The 21128-nt window shown below is 44.7% G+C and overlaps 1 protein-coding gene across 1 annotated transcript in view; it reads left to right on the forward strand.

The window, feature by feature from the left end:
* The window catches only part of nid1 (nidogen 1), a 99359-nt gene that overhangs the window by 20180 nt on the left and 58051 nt on the right, over nt 1-21128 (forward strand). Inside the window, exons 5-8 of the mRNA XM_033021758.1 lie at nt 224-373; nt 1180-1431; nt 8066-8266; nt 12955-13185. Of these exons, the coding sequence (XP_032877649.1) occupies nt 224-373; nt 1180-1431; nt 8066-8266; nt 12955-13185 (834 nt within the window). The remainder of the gene's footprint in view (nt 1-223; nt 374-1179; nt 1432-8065; nt 8267-12954; nt 13186-21128) is intronic.

The raw sequence follows: 21128 nt of genomic DNA on the forward strand, positions 1-21128 counted from the left end.
GCAGCGGGAGTTGCTGCCTTTACAACGCCAGAGACCTGTTCGATCTAGTCTATGGGTTCCATGTAAGGAGTTTGTACATTCTCTCCTGTGACCTGCGTGGGTTTTCACCGGGATCTCCAGCTTTCTCCCACACTCCAAAGACATACAGGTTTGAATGCTTGGTAAAATTGTAAATTGTTCCCAGCGTGTGTATCTCTAAAGCTTCTCTTTCCATTTCTGCCAGTTTTTACGTACAATACAGAGAGGCAGCTGAGATGCAGCAACAATCATCACGTCTGCTCCGCTCATGGCCAATGCAGAGACCACGCTGCGGGCTTCTGTTGCCGTTGCAATCCTGGCTATTATGGCAATGGCAAACAGTGCGTCTCGGAGGGTGAGTCTTCTCACATTACTTCCTCCAACTGGATCTCTGTGCAGGGTGGGGAACGGTCATTTTGTTTGATTTATGACTTAATCCGAGAGGTGCTGGTTCATTATTTTGAAATTAGGAAGATTATTACAAGGTGATATCCTGATCTTGGTTGAGAACTCAATTCACACTTGAGAACCCAAGACAGGCTGACACAGGGTGTCTGATTATAATGGAATATGGCAACCATATTTAACCTTGCTAAACAAAATCATCATTTTTAGTCTTAAATTCTATTTGTCTCCAGACATTCTTTTGTGGGAGGGATTTGAATCTAATCTTGCATGATATGATGTCCACCGTGCATGTTCCAACAAGGATCATAGGACAATATAGGGTCATAGAGTCTTACAGCATCAACCTTCAGCCCAACTTGCCCATGCTGACCAACATGCCTCATCTACACTAATCTCAGCTGGCCTCGTTTGGCCCATGTCCCTCTAAACCTATCCTATCCTCTGCTTCCTTCCATGAAGCCAAATTTCCATCCATTCAGCTATCTCTCCTTGGATCACATGCGATCTAAGATTGGGAGGAGAATGCTCTGGATGACATTGTTGCTGCCATTTCTTCCCCCATCACTGCAGTCCCCTCCCCACTACCTAATATAGATTCATTTACACCAGGCCATAAGCTGGTTCCCTTCACACACCCGTTGATGATAATTTGACCATCGGAATCATTTAAAAATAAATCTCCTTTAAGTTCTTCAGCAAAATAAATTCAAGAGCATGGTGTCCTACAGATTCCTTTTTGTTTTGCATTATCAGGGACCCCACAGCGTGTGAACGGGAAGGTGAATGGAAAGATCTTTGTGGGAACCAACCCAGTGCCTGTCCAGTTTGAGGACATCGACCTTCATTCGTATGTGGTGGTTAACGATGGGCGATCGTACACGGCAATAAGCAGAATCCCCGCAGCTGTGGGATGGTCGCTTTTACCACTGTCCTCAGTTGGAAGTATAATTGGTTGGATGTTTGCTTTGGAGCAACCTGGCTATGAAAATGGATTCAGTATTGTCGGTAAGTCGTTTCTGTAGCTGAAGATGGCTGTGAGAAATAATTTATTTTAATTGCACCACCATTGGCAACTGTGCCTTCAGCTCTCCAGGCTCAGGAATCTCCAACCTAAATATCTCTACCTCTACCTCTACCAGCTCTTACTATTTACCATCTATATCATATCATATGCCTATTAAAAGTCTGATCTTGTATGTCTGTGTATTTGTTCGTGTGTTTATTTGTTTGTGTATGACAGAACTTTGAATTTAAAAACGACTGCCTTTCACTGATGATGTCACAATGGGTCTGCTCCGCGCGCCGTTCTTCCACGCACTGCGAGTGACGTCACCCACATCCCCTCCGCGGTTATTCAAAAGGCGCAGAATAAACGAGCAAGTCGGGGCCCTGTACTGGAGACGCCGAGCTCTCGGTCCTCGGGTCGTTGTCTCAGGTCGAACCCCGCCCGCGACCTCTCTCCCTGCTCCCTGCCCTCTCTCCCTGCCCTCTCTCCCTGCCTCCTCTCCCTCTCCCTGCCCCCTCTCCCTGCCCCCTCTCCCTGCCCCCTCTCCCTGCCCCCTCTCCCTGCCCTCTCCTCCGCCCCCCCCTTTCCCTGCCCTCTCCCTCCCTGCCCTCTCCCTCCCTGCCCTCTCCCTCCCTGCCCTCTCCTTCCCTGCCCTCTCCCTCCCTGCCCCCTCTCCCTGCCCCCTCTCCCTGCCCCCTCTCCCTGCCCCCTCCCCCCCTCTCCCCCCTCTCCCCCCCTCCCTGCCCTCTCTCTCCCTGCCCCACCCCCCCCATCCCTGCCCCCCCCCCCGCGGGAAGTTTGCGTGTGACGTACGGCGTCGAGGCGGTGCGTACGGCGACGAGGCGGCTGAGGGCCGGCAGGCCGTTGCCGCGTGGAAATTTTGAACACGGTCAGCGATCGAAGTAGGACCGGCCCCGCTAGGCCGTACGGCTCAAGCGACCACGTTGGGTCGCGCTTGCCGCATGGAGTCGCATGCTCGTGGAACAGGACCTTAACGCTACCTCTTATATCTCTATTATAACGCTACCTCTCATTAGCTACATTATAACGGTATGTGTTATAGCTACATTATAACATTGCCTCTTGTATTGTCTTTATAATCCTACCTTTTACTTCCACTATAACATCACCTTATACCGTAGTTGCGTTATTATGCTAACCTCTTCTAGCTCCATTATAACGCTACCTGTAAGAGCTCCGTGTCAATTTTGCTTGATTTAACTCTTATGAACTGCCCCAGGATGCTTAACTACATTTAAAAAGCTGCTCAAGAATAGATTTTCTTTAGTTTTTGATTGTTGCGATATAATTTGGTTACCTAATTAGGTGTCTTGTGTATGAACAGGATTAAGTCAATTGGGTAGCACAGTGGTGCAGTTGGTAGAGCCGCTGCCAGGAAAATAATGCAAAGGTTGTGAACTTTCGAAGAGGCCAGTCTGGAATTAGGCAGACGATAGACAATATATATGGTGGGGATGTATCCAACCTTGTTGGTGATCCAGATGTCAATGATGAATTATAAGTTGGTGCAAGTTCAGGGAATGAGTTTAAAATACTCATTGATACCGATGTGTTTTGTTTAATCTGTTGTCTATATTAATCCAAGTTCCTAATGTTGAATATTGGTGTATGTAGCAGATGTTCCCAGAGAAGTTACTGAATTAGGATGCAGATGTCAAATCACTTGATCGTTCAAATTGTGAAATCAGGAGTGTTTAAGTATTGTCCCTCTTGTTGTTCGCAACCCCAAGAGTGGATTAGCCAAACGGAAAGGAAATCTCAAACTGCAGCTGTGCAATTTATTTTCTACCCTCTTTGTACCTTGAGGCACAATTAGGAAAGGATGAGCTAGAAATTAAATTAACTACTGCCATAAAGTTCTGTTCTTTAGATAAGATTTCTACAAACTTTTATTCTTTCCTCTGGCAATCTTTGGATTGGCTGTTTGAAATATGTAGATCTGTTCAGCGCAGTTACCATACCAGAGCAATGAGATCCCCTTGTTCTACTTCCACTGTGATGCTGATTCAAGCTCCATATTGGCTATTAGAAGTCCTTCACTGTCTGGTACTCACCAACTCTGGAGCAGTTATGTGAGAAGGTGAAGCATAACTGGGTCTCTCCCTATATTGTTCACAGCCTCAGCAGTACCGGTTGACAGTCATGCAGCACAGAAACAGGCCCTTCAGCCCATCTAGTCCATGCCGACCAAGCTGCTCCACCTAAGCTAGTTCCACTTGCCTGTGTTTGGCCCATATCCTGCTAAACCTTTCCTATCCATGTACCTGTCCAAGTGTCTTTTAAATTTTGATAATGAACATCGGATTTGGAATGGGCCATTCTTCCCTTAGATTTGAGTGTTCACTTCAAAGACCATACCTTACCTGCATCCTAATTCCACATACTGTATCTTCCGCAGATCCGTATCCCATAACTTGACTGGCAAAAATCAATAGCCGTCAGATTTAAAGTTAATTATTCTTAGATTGTGGCTGATCATTTCCTGCCTTGTTTCCACAACCCACAATATCTATTCCTAATTTACAAAAAGATTGATGGATTTTTGTTATTTAACCCCCGATGGAAAAGAGTTCCAGATTTCTATTGCAGGCTGCAAAGAAGTTATTTATCAGTATACCAGAGGAAATAATTTTCTTATCAGATCCTTTCATCTTCATATTGCTTCAAAAATTAATGTGTATGTAGTAACTACTTGATGTCTCTTGGAGATCAAATGGCCTGCCTGATCAGTGGTGGTGATAGCTATGCCCTTTGTGTGCCTCATTTTACCCGTCTTTGTCTAACCGCTCAACAGTTATTTCCATTCCCCTTTTCTCATTGCAATTTTAAAAGCATATCGAGCTTCCCATTATATTCTTACCTATTCCATTCACCTACCAACCTCTTTCGAGTTTCCACATTGTACAAACATGAGAAATCAAGCTTCTTTGAATTTTCTTGTTTATGGCCCCTAGCTTCGATCCTGCTGTTAGTGGAGATATCATTATGATTATCCTGTGTTACTTAGTGAGGCCAGTTGCATGGACCACTCAGCTATGAACTCTTCATTTTGCCAAACTGGTTATGTGTGTATAGATTTGGCCTTGTTTGAGGAAGGATGCAAGTACATTGTAAGCAGTTCACAAAAAGGTTTACTGGGCTGATACCAGGAATAGGCACATTGTCTTATGAAGAAAAGTTGAACAGATCAGTGGCGTATCTGTTGGAGTTAGACGGGGCTTGATACTAAATTGTTGAGAAAGAATGGATGAGGAGAGGACATTTCTAGTGTGGAAGACTCTCGAACTGGAGGTCTTAGTTAAAAAATATAGGGTGGCCTGTTTGAGGCGAGGCAATTTTTTCTGAGGTTGTTGGATCTTTGAAACTCAGTGGAGTCTGCAAGGAAAGGTATACATTTGATAAGCAAGGTGAAAGGTTACTGTGGTAGGAAGGAATATGGAGTAGGAAGGAACTGCAGATGCTAGTTTACCCTGAAGATAGACACAAAGTGCTGGAATAAGTCAGTGGGTCAGGCAGCATCTATGGAGAAAAGGAATAGGTGACGTTTCAGGTCGAAACCAGAATATGGAGTTGAGGTTTCTATTAAAAACAGCTAACACCTTATTGAATGACAGAGCAGGTTTGGGAAATTGAGTGGCCTACTCTTGCTCCCAATTTGTACCCCCTGAGAAAAGGTGTAAACCAAGCCCATGTTCACTGTGGTACTAACACACCTTGGAGGTACCTGCACAGGGCCTCCACATTTTTGAAAGTCGGGGGGGCTGAGCGATCACTGATCACTGGCCTTGGGGGTACCAGGCGAGGGAGTGGAGCGACCGAGTGTGGGGGATGGTGTGGGAGGGGGGCGCAGCCCCTCCCACCGTAGGGACTTTTTGAAATTTGTATTAAAATCATGTTTTAGTGCAATGTAGAAGTATGATTTCAATGTTTTTTGTTATTTTTAAGATGATGTAGGGCCTACATGAGAGATAGGAACAGGTGATTATTATTTTTGTTATCGCTCGACCACCAAAAACTGGAGGATAATAATACAGGCCATCCCCCACCTCAAAAAGTGGGGGGCTATATCCCCCATCATCTCCCCCCCCCCCCCCCCCGGATTGATGGATTGATGCCAGAGCCTTCCACGGTACAGAACATTTGACAAAAAAATATTTAAATGTGTTATAATTGCAAGTGCTATTTTTTTTTTAGTTGGAAAAAGGGACATGAAATAATCATAAAATTTCCTGATTTTGAAAAGTCGTACAAATTGTGTTTTGCTCGGGGGAAAAAATCTGAGTATTTTGAAAGTATGCGTTCTCCTTTTGACATATTTCATTTTGATTTGAATTTAGAATCATCAAACCATGACATTAATAAAGGGGGTATATGTTTGTGGAAACTTTATTTTTTTTAAAGTAATACTTTCGAGAAATTTAAAATGCATTAGAAATATACATTTCAATGCACTGAGTCTCTTGCCCAGTGTAGGTGAATCGAGGACCAGAGGACACATTTAAGGTGAAGGGGAAAAGATTTCATAGGAATCTGAGGGGTAACTTTTTCCACACAAAGGGTGGTGGGTGTATGGAACAAGCTGCCAGAGGTAGTAGCTGAGACAGGGACTATCCCAACAGTTAGACTGAAACAAGGATAGGACAGGTTTGGAGGGATAGGGACCAAAAGCAGGTAGTGGAGCTGGGACATGTTGGCGGGTGTGGGCAAGTTGCACCGAAGGGCCTGTTTTCACACTGTATCACTCTGTGTACATTATACCTCCACCATGCATGAATGCTTCAAAATCAAGTGGTCGAGTTTTATTGCCATATACTCAAGCATAGAAACATAGAAAATAGGTGCAGGATAGGCCATTAGGTCCTTCGAGCCATTCAATATGATCATGGCTGTTCATCTAAAATCAGTGCCCCTTTCCTGTTTTTTCCCCATATCCCTTGATTTCGCTAGCCCCAAGAGCTAAGCATCCAGTGAATTGGCCTCCACTGCCTTCTGTGGCAGAGAATTCCACAGATTCACAACTCTCTGAGTGAAGAAAGTTTTCCCTCATCTCAGTCCTAAATGGCCTACCCCTTATTCTTATACTGGGACCCCTGGTTCTGGACTCCCCCAACATCGGGAGCATTTTTCCTGCAGTTACAGTAAGTGAAAATCTAGCAGGCAAGCAGGATGCTTTCTCCAACCACCCCCATTTGAAGGCCTCTATCTTCCACCACTTCTACCCAGTGCTTGGTACCTACTTCCAGCAGCCACTGGTTGTCCTCCAGGATGCACCGAGCTGCAGCCTGGTCCATGCCGGTCACCAGGGCAAATTCGGCGAAGACTCTCACGGCAACGGCGCAACGCCACCGACGCCTCCGACGGCCCGGGACTCTTGCACTGAGGCTGCTCCATGGTCGTAGCTGCAGCAAGCGGCTTGCCAGCCCAGCAAACATGCGCCAGGCCCGGCTACCCGTCCGCCTCTGTCCCCACCGCTGCTTCTGCTATATCCCTCCCTCCGCCCCGGCTCTCCAACACCAGGTTGCTCAGAGCACTCATCCAAATCCGGAGATTGAAACATGTCTAGCCAAAAAAGTGATGGGGGGGGGGGGGGGGGGGTACTGCAGCACCCCCCCCCCCCCCCTCCGTTCCGCAGCCCATGCTGCAGGCATGCATTACAACACTTGGCAGATTCTGGTAGTCTTTGTTTCAATAATTCCATCTATTTCATGCTGAATGCTACTTCAAATCGTTTTTGGAAGGCATTACTGTGAATTATTTTGTGGGAGCATCGTATCTGAGAATTGGAATAATTTGTTCTGCCAGGTTATACAAATTCCAAAATGTCTCAGAAGGGACTCCAAATATCCACTGGGTCTTGTTATTAAATTTGTAAAATCCTCATGAAAATCCTTTTGGCAAATGAAACATTTTCGAAAATTACCAACTAATGTTGATCGCTAAAATCATTTGGGAGTCTCAACATGTGGATGAAGACAGATGTTAACCGCATTAGCCAAGGCCAGAGCTTTTTTGGCAACTTCAGAATTGTAGTGTTCTGTGATGATAAGTCTGGAATATGCATGTTATGTATCTGCTAACATCATGTGCACATTTTTTGTAAACCTGCATTGGCCCCTGGTCCATCCTTGGATTCTAATTTCTTATCATTGTTCAAATACCATCATCCCTTCCTAGTCTTGACTTTCCTTATATCATAAAACTTTAACCTTGCAGTCCTTCAAAAACTCTGCAGTTGTCCCATTCAGGGCTCTTTCGATATTTCCTCTTTCCTTTATTTCCTCCAGTGGAAATCATGCCTTCAGCTATCAGGGCCAGAAATTTGGAGTTAAGCTCCTCATCTTTAAACCAACCTTTTTAATCAAGCTCATGGTTGTCTTTTGTGGTATTATCTTAAGAGGCTCAATGTCAGTTTAAAAAAAAAACTAATTACCTTTCAATGATGGTAATAATTAAAGGTGCTACTTATGTTCAGTGTTTCAGTATAGGGAAACTGGCATCTGGTGATTAGTTATAACTGCAAGTAAGAGTTTCATTGATGTATCTGGTACATTGACAATAAACCACTCTTGACTCTTGAACTGGGCGGTAACTTGTGTTTTGTTTATTTACTAGGTGGCGAATTCACACGTCGGGCAGAGGTGACCTTCAACCTTGGTAATGAGCAGCTGACTATCAACCAACAGTTCGGCGGGATCGATGAGCATAACCACCTCACGATTACCACCACTATAGAAGGACGGGTGCCTGAAATTCCACAAGAATCGACCGTGCTCATAGAGCCATATACTGAGCTGTACCACTACTCGAGCTCTGGTACGCAAACACGGGGAATTATTAAACAGTATTGCTTTGGATAAGGTTATCAAACAACATTGATAAACAACTACCATGTCAAGAGGAACTGTCACTCAGTTGATAGAAGGGATAGAAAATTATTCATTTTGAGTAAATATTCTTCAATTCAGTTTACCAAGGAATAATTCATAAATATCACCATATCTTTTCATGTGCTTTCTGACGTGTATTTCCACTGTTTAAAACATAACACTGTTGTAGGGTTTAAAGTAATTTTGCCTAGTGTTTTGAGGTGGTAACAAAGATGCTTGATGAGGATTGGGAAGTGGATGTTGTCTACATGAATTTTAATAAATCATTTGGTAAAACTTGCACATGGTAGGTTAATCTAGAAGATTAAGTCACATTAGAGGGTAGTGGTAGAGGGGTGTTTTTTTTTTGACCAGCAATGTTCTGTTCGGATCAATGCTGTGTTTGGGATACCAATGATTTGGATGCAGGTGATCAGTTAGCAGGTTTGCATTTGACACAAACACTGGTAGAGTTGAGGGCAGCGAGGAAGGTTGTCAAAGAATACATCAGAATATGGATCAGTTGGAACACTGGCTGTTGAAATGTCAGATGAAGTTTAATCTGCACAAGTGCGGTTTGGCCACATTGGAGTGTTGTGTGCTGTTCTAGTTGCCAAACTGTGGGAAAGATTTGAAGGTTTTGAACAGGTGCAGCAGAGTTTTACCAGCATGTGGTCAAGATTAGAGGGTAAAGTTGGACAAACTTAGATTGTTTTTTCTGCAGCATTGGAGGCTGAGGGACGACCGGAGAGATGCAAACTATGAGAGGCATTGATAGGGTAGATAGTCGGAATTTATATTCCAGGATGGAACTGTCCGATACCAGAAGGGTTAAGATTTAAGGTGAGAAGGGCAAAGTTTAAAGGAGATGTGTGGGGCAAGGTTTTTACACAGAGGGCTATAGACAATAGGTGCAGGAGTAGGCCATTTGGCCCATCGAGCCAGCACCGCCATTCAATGTGGTCATGGCTGATCATCCACAATCAGCCTTGAACGTGTTGCCAGAGGTGATAGAAGCAAATATGTTAGCAGTATTTAAGTAGCCTTTAGGCAGGCACATGAAGAGGCAGAGAATGGAGGGATACGGAGCACGTACAGACAGATGGTCTGCTCTGCACAGACATGGTGGGCTGAAGGGCCTGCTCCTGTGCTACATTGTCCTGTGTTATATTTAATTTGTGTTATTCATCCAAATTTCATCCAGGTTTTGGGCTTAATTTATTTAATGCCTTGGAAATGTTGGTTGAACCATCAAAGAAATGGTGGTTTCTGACTTTAAGACCCAATGTGACCACCTTCTGCAAGCCAGTTGGCGGGGCTGGGGAGAACTGTGACTCGGTAAGATCACTGAATTAGCTCCAATTAACCTTGTTCTGTTGCATGTCGAGTTGCCAATCCTTCTGGATTGTCCAAGAATCTCCAGGTTAGTAAGATGCACTTTCGGCCAGCAAAATCCAGGAGAAGACTTTGATATTGCGAGATGAAAACTTGTGTGGAATAGTTCATACTTAAGCATTAATTGTACGTTGCTGAGCCACAGGGAAGGTGCAGGGGTGGGATAAATTGGTTAAACTCCCATCAAATACGTAGCATTGCTTGGCAGCCTGAATGATCCTGTGCTGTGAGGATCAACGCATTGATTTCTTTTTGACGTGATGCCCTGAAGTGCCAATGCTGGTTTTTAGAAACATAGAAAATAGGTGCAGTAGTAGGCCATTCGGCCCTTCGAGCCTGCACTGCCATTCAATATGATCATGGCTGATCATCCAACTCAGTATCCTGTACCAGCCTTCTTTAATTAATGGGTTTTGCCCTGTTTTTTGCCTCGAATGGTCGCATGGTCCTTTTGAAAGTTCTGTATATCCATAGATGCTCCTTGAAACACTGCCTGCCATCTCAGCAAGCCGAGCCGATTATTCATTTAATACATTGCCTCATTTTGTCCTCTATTTCAACCCCCTCTCCTCTCCCCATCATCATCATCATCATCAGAGGAAATTGTCTGGCCTTATCAGATTTATTTGATCATCTTTAAGCATGGTCTCTTTGTGACTGTGCTGCGGTATATTCCATGCTAATGAGACCCACCCTTTGCTACAGGCCACAATCATGATGATTCTCCACAGAAAGAGGAGTGAATTCCTTGGTAGTTCCTGCTCCAAAAAACGCAGAACCTTTGGTAGATTTCTGGCATTTCATGACCCAGCAGTTTATAAAAATTATATTTTCCAAATGCAACTTTTTTCACGTGAAATTTGAAAGAAATTCCGATAGCTTCCGAGACCACATCTCTGAACGTACCTTGAGTCAATGTTCATGGGATCCTGTGATTTTAGCATCGGGTTTGTTTGCTTAATGGGCTCCAATGTTTTTAAATGACTCCGTTTGGTGGCCCCGGTTCTCAGGTTCACTCTTTAGGCTGATCTTGGCACTGGTGACAATTGGAAAAAATTTGTAGAACATGAGCATTGCCAGTGTGCGAATTTAAAAGCCATCCTCGAACTGCCCTTGTGAAGTTAGCAATGATCTGAGATATGCAATCGGTGTGCAAGATGCTCCCACAATGATGCTAGTTTCAGTGTTGCAGAATGTGGATCTATAATTGATGAAGGAGAGGTCCATTGCATTTCCAAGTTGGAGTGGCACATGTCCTGAACAAGAGCCTGTTGTTCCTGAACAGTTCCTGCTCTCTTCCCCCAAGGTGTTGGTTTAGGAGCTCCTAGGGGAGCAGTGTTGGTTTAGGAGCTCCTAGGGGAGCAGTCTATGAGCTACTGTAAGTTATCCTCTTGATAGAGAAGTTAGTAGTGGAAATAATTAATGTTTAAGATGGCGGGTTAACTGCTAATTGTTAGACCTGGATGGTCTTGATCTTGAACTCATCCAGTTAAGTTCCCTTCTGAACTGAGGACCTAAGATAAGGTGCTGGAGTAACTCAGTGGTCAGGCAACATCTGTGGAGGGAATGTATCGGCTACGTTTGGGTTGGGACCCATCTTTGGATTGATCAGCCTGAAGAAGGGACCCAATCCGAAACATCACCTATACATTCCCTCCACAGATGCTGCCTGACCCACTGAGTTACTCCAGCACTTTGTATTTTGCTCAAGATTCCATCATCTGCAGTTCCTTGTGTTTGCACAGGACTAAAGACACTATCCAAAATTACACACAGGTGCAGCATGCTTACTACCTGCAGTCTGAGGGAGGATGCTCCTCAAACTGTGGAGCATCTTGGGCAATACAGCTTACCCCCTCCATGACACACTAATCAACCTGAGGAGCATCTTCAGCAACAGATGGTTCCACCAAGATGCAGCACTGAATGCCACAGGAGATCCTTCTTCCCTGTGGCTATCAAACTGTACATCTCCTCCCCCTCTGTTGTGGGGTAAACTGAATACCCTCCCCCCCCCCCCCCCTCCTTCCCAATCTTTGCACATCCCCAATCCTTTCCACTCATCGCTTTAATTTCATGTACATTGTTGTATTTTATGACTGTTGGCCGACCAATTTTCCTCCTGGGATAAATAAAGTTCTATCGTATCGTACCCTATGAACCTTGGTCGGGTGGAAAGCACACTCTCCCCACCTGTGTCAGACATTTACGAGTTGAAGATCCACCTCCGGGAACTCTGCCTAATATCCAGGCCTAAAACTCCCAGTGTAGCACTGAGGGAATGCTGCCAACCTTCAGATGGGATTAAATAGATATCTTGTTTGCTTTCTTGGGTGAATGTAAAGATTTGGTCGCACTATTAAGTCAAGTTGGGTTTATTATCATATGCACAAGTATGGTAAGGTGCAGGTACATCATAGGTTGTCCTAGCAGCAGCATCACAGGGACATCAACTCAGACAAATACATACAACCTTAAATTGTACACGAATTCTACATAAATTACATAGAAGATAGTAAAGTGTAAAATACTGTGTTAAAGGCAAGTCATTTAGTGCAAAATTACACATTTAGAAAACAAATCCCTGGTGGCGCCAGAGATGAACTGTAGTGTTCTGTTGTCGATTGGGTTTGTGCGGGTTGGTTTCAAGAATGTAGTTGGAAGAAAGTAGCTGTTTCTGAACCGGGTGGTGACTTTAGGCTTTTCTACAATTGCCTAATGGTCGCAGTGAGAAGAGGGCAATGCCAGGACAGTGGCGACCCGTATTAATAGATGCTGCTTCTTGAGGCATCACCTCATGTAGATGCTTTCAATGTTGGCGAGGACTGTGCCCAGGATGGACCAGGCTGAGTCCACCTCTCTCTGCAGCCTCTTGCGTTCCTGTGCATTGGAATTACCATCCCAGGCCATGATGCAACCAGTCGGGATACGTTCTACAGTTCATATGCAGAGGTTTGTTGGTGAGTTCGGTTGCATGCTAAAATCTCTTTAAACATATGAGAAGTTTAGCAGTTTTTTTTGGGGTGTTACCCATAGCCAATTTGAATTACTTGCAGCTTTATCTCAGGGCTGTTTGTCGCTCCTTGCTCTCCAGAGAATGAGCATTTCCGACAATAACAGCTTTGTTTTTAAAGAAAGCAAAGCACTTTGTTAACATCCTGATGTGTTGTTGTTTTTTTTTTATGGGTATTTACTTAAAGATGTTGTCCTTCAATGTGTTTCATTTTTTTCTTCCTCCAGTAATCATGTCCTCTTCCAACATCCAGTACATGGTACAATTTCCCGACCAGTCCTCGCAGAGCTATTCCTTTCACCTGAAGCAGACCATCACTTTCCAGGGCTGTATCCACGACGATGCTAAACCAGTGCCTGCCACTCAGCAACTCTCTGTGGATCGCACCTTCGTCCTGTATGAAACAAATGAGCAGGTATTCCGATACGCAATGACCAACAAGATTGGACCAGTCCAAGGTATATATCTGCTGACATTCACAAAAGCAATTTTAGACAGAAACTGCATCAAAGGTCCCTGATGACCGGTGGCTCTTAACTATGTATTGAGATTGTGCGGTAATATATATTACATTCGAAGAGGCAAATCAGGGGAGATTATTCTATGACAATGACAGTGTAATTGATGGAATATTAATGAGTAATCTGTGATGTCTTGCAATCTTGATTATCATCTCTAGCGGATAAGTTAAGAAACCTGTGTCTTTGTTCATTTTAGAACCATTTAGTACATTTTAGAACATTGTATATTTTATGCTCATCCTACCACATACGATGACAATCTCCAGTCCCTGATTCCCTCACTTCCAAAGTGAATGCTTTGCTTGACTCCTGCTCCTCAGCCATCAGTTGCAGTCTTTGGCATATTTTCCAAGTTAGGAGTGTGTAACAGTTGAACCATTGAACCGTTTGAACCGTTGAACATATTGCCTCCAATCCCCATTGTGTCCATTCCCCAACAGAGTGACTGGATGGCTTTTGGGAGCTGGAACACTGGTAGCTTTCACCCTCTCTCCACTCACTTAACCTGCCTTGCCACCCAACTCTACCTCCAACTAATGCTTAGATTCCTAATTACGATTTCTGATCTCCTTCTGAAGACCATAGTTGTGCAGCTGGCAGAGCTGCTGCCTCAAGCGCCAGAGGGCGAGGTTCAACTCTGACCTCGGCTGCTCTCTGTGTGGAGTTTGCACATTCTTCCTGTGACCGCATGGGTGTCCTCTGGGTGCTTCAGTTCACATCCCGAAGACACTGGGTTTTGTAGGTTAATGTCCTTGTTCTGTAGGGAGTGGAAAAATATAGTTGACATCCATTAGTCAGTGACTATTGCAGCATTTTTAGATTTTAGTTTGGATTTTTGGCATCTGCAGCATTTTATTTTTGTGCTTCATTTGTTCCCAGTTACAAGTTATCCTATGCAGCAACGTGGAAACTTTCAAATCCTCCTATTTCTGTTCTCTTGAATGAGTTCTCATTTATCTACTCTCTCTTTGGGGAGAACTACTTCTTTCAGCTTATCTTTTCCTGGCCCATCTGACGTGTTTTGCTCTTCACATTGCAGAAAACTATTTGAGGTGAAACAGCACAGTAAGATATTGAAGGAATGTTCGGCACAGACGTTGTGGGCCGAAGGGCCAGGTCCTGTGCTGTACCTTTCTGTGCTCTATGAATGAGAGTTGAGAAGAAGGGTCTCGATCTGAAGCGTCACCCATTTCTCCTCTCCAGAGATGCTGCCAGTCCCGCTGAGTTACACAAGGATTTTGTGTCTATCTATTGATATTCATCTGTTCAGCTATTTGATACCAATGTGTGTTTGGTAGAATTACGGTCTCTGTGGAATAGTGAGGCTATCTATTTTTTTTAAATGTTGATTGTTCAGTCAGGATGTTTGTTATAGATATTTAGACAGAAATATCCCATGTTCAAAGTTTAGTTGTTTATCTGCAATCAACCTTTCCTTGACCCCCAAATAATTTGGCAATTGACTCTGGAACTCATGAGCCGTTTACATTCTCTGTTATATACTCATGAATGGCTTCCTTTCTCTGAGGACTTGTATTGTACTTGTTCACGATCTAATTGTAATGGTGCTTGCTGGATGTTGCAGTGTGATTCAGCATTTGTCTTTCTCCTGCAAGTGCTTTTGCCCATCTGTGTCAGTTGCCAGTTTAAATTAATTTCAGGCCCAAAGTTGGAGCTGGATTCTGTATCCAGAGGGTGTAGGGATTTCCAGAGCTACTGTGTGGCAGACGTTTCTTCATGTTAGAACATAAGCCTTGTGTTTTTGGTTATTGCTAGTTTCTAGTCAGTTTAAGGTATCCACCACAGCTGGAGTTATCATGCGGGCAGAGGAGAGAGAACTCTCTCCAGCGACCTGTGTTACCTTGGTTGAAAATGTATTCTAGCTAACAATGAACGACTTGCATTTTTATAGCTTCTTGGAATACCCGTAACAACTTTAATGCTATGAGGCATTTTTAATGCAATCTGTATTCTGTTGAGGGTAAATACAGCAACCGGGTTACACAACAACCAGGGCATGCAAAAAGTATAGATTTGACTGCTTTTGGAGAGACATGTTATCCAAACACGTAGATAACATTTATGTTTGCATGTTAAGAGAGGTAAGAGTGTTTAATTGTCATATATACCAAGACGGAACAATCAAATTCTGATTTTCAGCAGCATAACTGGTTTGTAAACCTAATACTCAATAGATAACATAAGAAGGAAATAAAAAGACGTATAATAAGTTTAAAAAAGCAATGAAGTGCAAAACGAAACAAAAGCTCGGTCCCTTGTGCAACCAAGGCAGCTTGTAGTACAACGTTTAGTTGGTGTTTGTAATATTCAATAGCCTGATGATTAAGAAGAAGCTGTTCCTGAACCTGGAGGTCATGGTTTTCAGAGTCCTATACCTTCTTCCTGGCGGCAGGAGTGAAATGAGAGGGTGGCCAGGGTGGGGTGAGTCTTTGATGATGCTGGCTGCCTTTTTGAGGCAGCACTTCCTATAGATGTCTTTGATGGTGGGGAGGTCAGTACCTGTGATGGACCGGGCAGTGTCCATCGCTCTTTCCAATCTCCTACTTTCCAGGGTGTTCAAGATGCTGAACCAGGCCATAGTGTGACAAGTCTAAATGCTCTCTGCCATACACCTGTAGAGGTTTAAGAGAGTATTCGTTGACATACTAAATGTCCTTAATCTTCCACGGAAGTAGAGGCGTTGATAGACTTTCTTTATGATTGCATCAATGAAAACAGATTTTCAGAGATATGCACGCCTTGGAGCTTGAAGTTGTTGATTTTCTCCATCAATGACGCATTCATGAGACAGGTTTGTGGATCCTCGTCCTTCCTCTTCTAAAGTCAACAATCAGCTCCTTGGTTTTACTGACGTTGAGAGCAAGATTGTTGTTCTGGCACCATTCAATTGTACGGTTAATCTCCCTCCTGTGATTCATCCAACAGCAGTGGTGTTGTTGGCAAATTTAAAGATCAAGTTGGAATTGTGTCCGGGTACGAAGCCATGGGTGTCGAGGAAGTGTTGTTGCCAATTTGTACTGATTGTGTTCTGTTGATGAGAAAGTTGAGGATCCAGTTTGCAAAGTGGTGTGCAGAGATCCAGTTCCCTCAGCTTGGTAACAAGTTCAGAGGGGATAATGGTGTTGAATGCTGAGTTATTGTCCAGGTGTTCCGGTGCAGAATGGAGAGCTAGCGAGATCGCATTGTGATCTATTGTGGCGATCAGCAAAATGTAGTGAGTCCCGGTAGGAGCTGGTATACGCCATAACCAAGCTCTCAAAGCACTTCATCACCACGGACATTAGTGCCACCAGTTGGTCGAGGCATGTCACCTTGCACTTCTTGGGCACTGGTATTATTGATTCCCCTTTAAGTCAAGTCAAGTCGTCACATTTATTTATATAGCACATTTAAAAAACAACTCTCGTTGGCCAAAGTGCTTTACATTTGTTATAAGAATAGTATAAACAAACAAACTACATACATATCACAACAATCAGTTTTATTCGTCACATTGCACATAAAGTGCAAGTGAAATGAATTTGCCAGCAGCGGTACAATAATAAAGAACACACAATACACAATAAAAGTTTAATACAAACATCCACCACAGCATTCATCACTGTGGTGGAAGGCACAAATTTTGGCCAGTCCTCCTCCATTTCCCCCCGTGGTCAGGAAAAGAGTCCAGAGTCAGTCCAGGATCGGCTCTTCCCCACCGGAGACCGCGGCTTTAGGTTGGTGTAGGCCGCAGGCCGGCGGTCGAAGATTTAAAGTCCCCTCCGCGTCGCAGCCAGAAGCACCGCAGACCGCAGGGCCGGCGGTCGAAGCTCCCCTCTAGGGGTGATGGTAAGTTCACGCCGGGCCCGTGGTAGAAGTTGGCTGAGGGCCGGCGGTGGAAGTTTCTTCTTTCCCCCCGGGTCCCCCACGAGGGATCCCGGGCTGCGGACACCACGCCAGCTTGAGGCTGCCGGCCAGCGAAACGGAACGCTTCCCTCTGGCAAGCCCCAGCGAGGGCTCGCCCGCTACGCGCCGAGAGTCCACGTTGCGCCCGCCGCTGAAGCCCCGGGAAGGGCCACCCAATCCTCATTGTTAGGCCACGGGGGAGGCGACCTGGAAAAAGTCGCCTCTCCGTGGAGGAGGCGACCAAAGCGGTTTCCCCCTTACCCCCCCACATCACTCCCCACACAAAACACACAAAGAAACACAAAAAACATACTTTAAAACATACTAAAAAAACAAAAAAAGTTGGGGGAAAACGGACACGCTGCTGACATATAACCCTCGCTCAGTGGACATCAGGAAAGGCTTGGGAGTAAAGGTAAGATTTTAGTCTTGACTTAAAGGAGTCGATGGAGGGGGCAGTTCTGATGGGAAGGGGGATGCTGTTCCACAGTCTAGGAGCTGCAATCGTAAAGGCGCGGTCGCGACTAAGTGCGAACTTCAGACCTCAGTAAAGAGAGGTTGAAGATGTCCTGACGAAGGGTTGGGATCCTTTCTGTTGGGACACAACCCGGAATGTCACCTCGCCATGTCCGCCAGAGATGCTGCCTGGTCCACTGAGTTCCTCCAGCACTATGTTTTTTGCACAAGATTCCAGCATCTGCAGGTATTATTCCTAACATAAGGGTGGAGAAGGGTCAAAGTCTGATAAAGGGGTCCTGACCGGAAACATCACCTATTCTTTTTCTCCAGAAGAGCTGCCTGACCTGCTGAGTTACTCAAGCACTTTGTGGCTATCTTTGGTATAAATCAGCATCTGCAGGTCTGAAGAAGGGTTTCGGCCCGAAACGTCGCCTATTTCCTTCGCTCCATAGATGCTGCTGCACCCGCTGAGTTTCCCCAGCAATTTTGTGTACCTTCTGCAGTTCGTTGTTTCTTTATCCTCTGAGTTGTTCTGCATGGTGAGCCACTTCATTTGTTTGAGTTTCCTGGGTGTCTATTTAAAGGATGTTCATATGTGTGACTCATTGAGATTCCTTAGATAACGAGCATGTTTAATGTATTCCTCTTGTGGATTTCATCTTTATTGTCTCTTCTGGAACAAAGAACAAGGTGAAACTATTTCAAGTGCTCTGTTTTACCAGAGTATTTATTCTCCCATATGGCATCCAGCCAGAGCTTCAATTATTTAAGGACAGAAGATAAACCAAGTAATGAATATTCAATGCATTAAAATTCCTTCCTGCAGAGTGATGAACTCTGTTGGGACAGTTCCCTCTCAACATTTGTTTAGAGATGCAGCGCGGAAACAGGCCCTTCGGCCCACCGAGTCTGCACCGACCAGCGATCCCCGCACACTTACGCTATCCTACACACACTAGGGACAATTTATAATTATACCAAGCCAATTAACCTACAAACCTGCATATCTTTGGAGTGTGGGTAGAAAACGGAGATCCCGGAGAAAACCCACGCAGGTCACGGGGAGAACGTACAAACACCGTACAGATGGAATCCGGGTCTCTGGCGCTGTAAGGCAGCAACTCTTCCGCTGCACCACATTGCCGCCAATTTGTATTTGGGTAAAGCAGACAATGGAGAGACGCTTTGACCCCTGGTGCATTGATGGGATGCAGTTATGGTGAACATCAAAACGTTTTTTATCCTCAAAGGTGTGCAGAAGGCAAGAGCGAGTCAGGAGGAATTGCGTCGACTTCTGAAAAGAATGCAGAACCTGCTCCTGCTGCAGTCAATGGAAGAGATGAAGAGCTTGCGAGGCTCAATCTTTGCCTTGGAGTCCTCCAAGATTATCTTCTAATTCAGTGTCCGTTTCCAGGATGTGCTTGCATTACTTCTTCCACAAGGTTCATGTGGTGCTCTGTTAGCCTTAAGGAAGAGAAATGCTCAGAAACATCCTTGCATCCATCATTGTTCAACTTCTGTCAAGGAGAAGCTATACTTCACCCTCGTTAGACCTCATTTGGACTACGCAGTTGCAGCATGATACACAAATAAAAACATTTCTTCCATTGAACGTGTCCAAAGACAGGCAGCTCGATTTGTTACTAACACCTATGAGAGAGAAGCGAGTGTCACCAAACTTCTGAATTCTCTGGGGTGGAACCCTCTCCAAGACAGACGTGAAGCTCACCGTTTGACCTGTTTTTACAAAATGTTAAATGGTCAGCTCGACATAGATTACAAGACCTACACCAAACCCAAACCAATTAGGAGCAGACGAGGGCATTCGATCCAATTTGTGATCCCAGCTACAAAGACAGATGTGTACAGCAATTCGTTCTTCCCCTGCACAATTAAAGCACGGAATAATCTCCACCCAACTATAGTTACCCAACCAGATGCAACTAAATTTAAAGTAGCTCTTTCTTCCCAATAACCCTTTCTGGCTTAAACCCTCCCTTCACCACCTCCAGTTTAAATTCCATGTGGAATATTTTGGAGGACCAAGAAACCAAGAACCAAGAACCTTCTCTGCTCGTCTATTTGAGAGATTAGATTAGATTAGATTAGATTATACCTTTAATAATCCTTTTCAGGAAATTACAGTGCCACGACAGCTTCAAGACAGACATAACACCACACATTTCCTCAAATGGCTTCCATACTTAACAAGTTAAAATACAAGTTAAAATACAATTAATTAAAAAAAAAGTGCAGTTATTTATGCGCATTATATAATCTTATAGCAGCTGGTAAACAGGACTTCCTATGTCTCTCAGTTTTGCACATTGGTGCAATCAGCCTCTGACTGAAGATGCTGCTCTTGATCACCTTCAGGGCATGGAGTGGGTGAGTGGGGTTGGTCATTATAGAACCTAGTTTGTTCAGAGTTCTTAAAAAATACAGTCGGCTTTGTCCCCTCCTGTACACCGCCTCCATATGACACTTCCAGTTCAGCTCACTGTCAAGCTGCACCCCAAGGTACCTGTGATTAGCGACCACCTCCACCTCAGTGCCCTTAATGGTGATCGGCGTTGCTTGAGTCCTCCTCCTCCCCCTCCTGAAGTCCACAACTATCTCCTTTGTTTTTTTGGTGTTAAGATGGAGGTTATTGTGTGCGCTCCACTCCACAAAGTTACTTATTATGTCTCTATACTCCTCCTCATTGCCCCCTTTAATGAGGCCGACAACAGCTGTATCATCCGAAAACTTCTGCAAAAAGCAGCTGTTGGTGTTACATTGGAGATCCGCTGTGTAGATGGTAAACAGGAACGGAGCCAGCACAGTTCCTTGTGGAGCCCCTGTGCTGCTCAAGATGGTGCCCGAGACACTGTTCTGTAGGCGCACGTACTGTGGTCTGAGGGAAAGGTAATCCAAACACCACAGTACCAGTGATGGATCCACTTTCATCTTCTCCATCTTCTCCCCTAGCAGTCGGGGCTGAATTGTGTTGAAGGCGCTTGAGATGTCAAAAAAAGTAATCCTTACAGATGCATCAGTAGTGTCCAAATGTGTGTACACCCTCTGCAGCATGTAAATGAGGGCATCATCGACACTGATGTTAGGCTGATATGCAAACTGTAAAGGATCCATTTGATTTGACACACTAGTCCTGATGTAGGAAAGGACAAGTCTCTCAAATGTCTTCATTATATGTGAAGTGAGCGCTACTGGTCTGTAGTCATTGTGGAGAGTGGGATGGGTCTTCTTTGGGACAGGTACCAGGCAAGATGTTTTCCACAGCCTTGGAACCCTCTGTAGACGCAAGCTCAGGTTGAACAGGTGTGTTAGAATACCACACAGCTCTGAAGAGCAAGTCTTCAGTAGCCTTGGGCTGGTGTCATCAGGCCCCACTGCTTTCCCTGGCTTCAGTCTGTCCAGCATCACCTTGACCTGAGCAGTATGAAGAGTCATGGGTGGGGCTGCCGGTGGAGTGGGAGGTGGAAAGAGGGGACTCCGTACAGGTGACATCTCAG

The sequence above is a fragment of the Amblyraja radiata genome, chromosome 5 (genome assembly GCF_010909765.2).
Source record: "Amblyraja radiata isolate CabotCenter1 chromosome 5, sAmbRad1.1.pri, whole genome shotgun sequence".
In the NCBI taxonomy this organism is placed as follows: Eukaryota; Metazoa; Chordata; class Chondrichthyes; order Rajiformes; family Rajidae; genus Amblyraja; species Amblyraja radiata.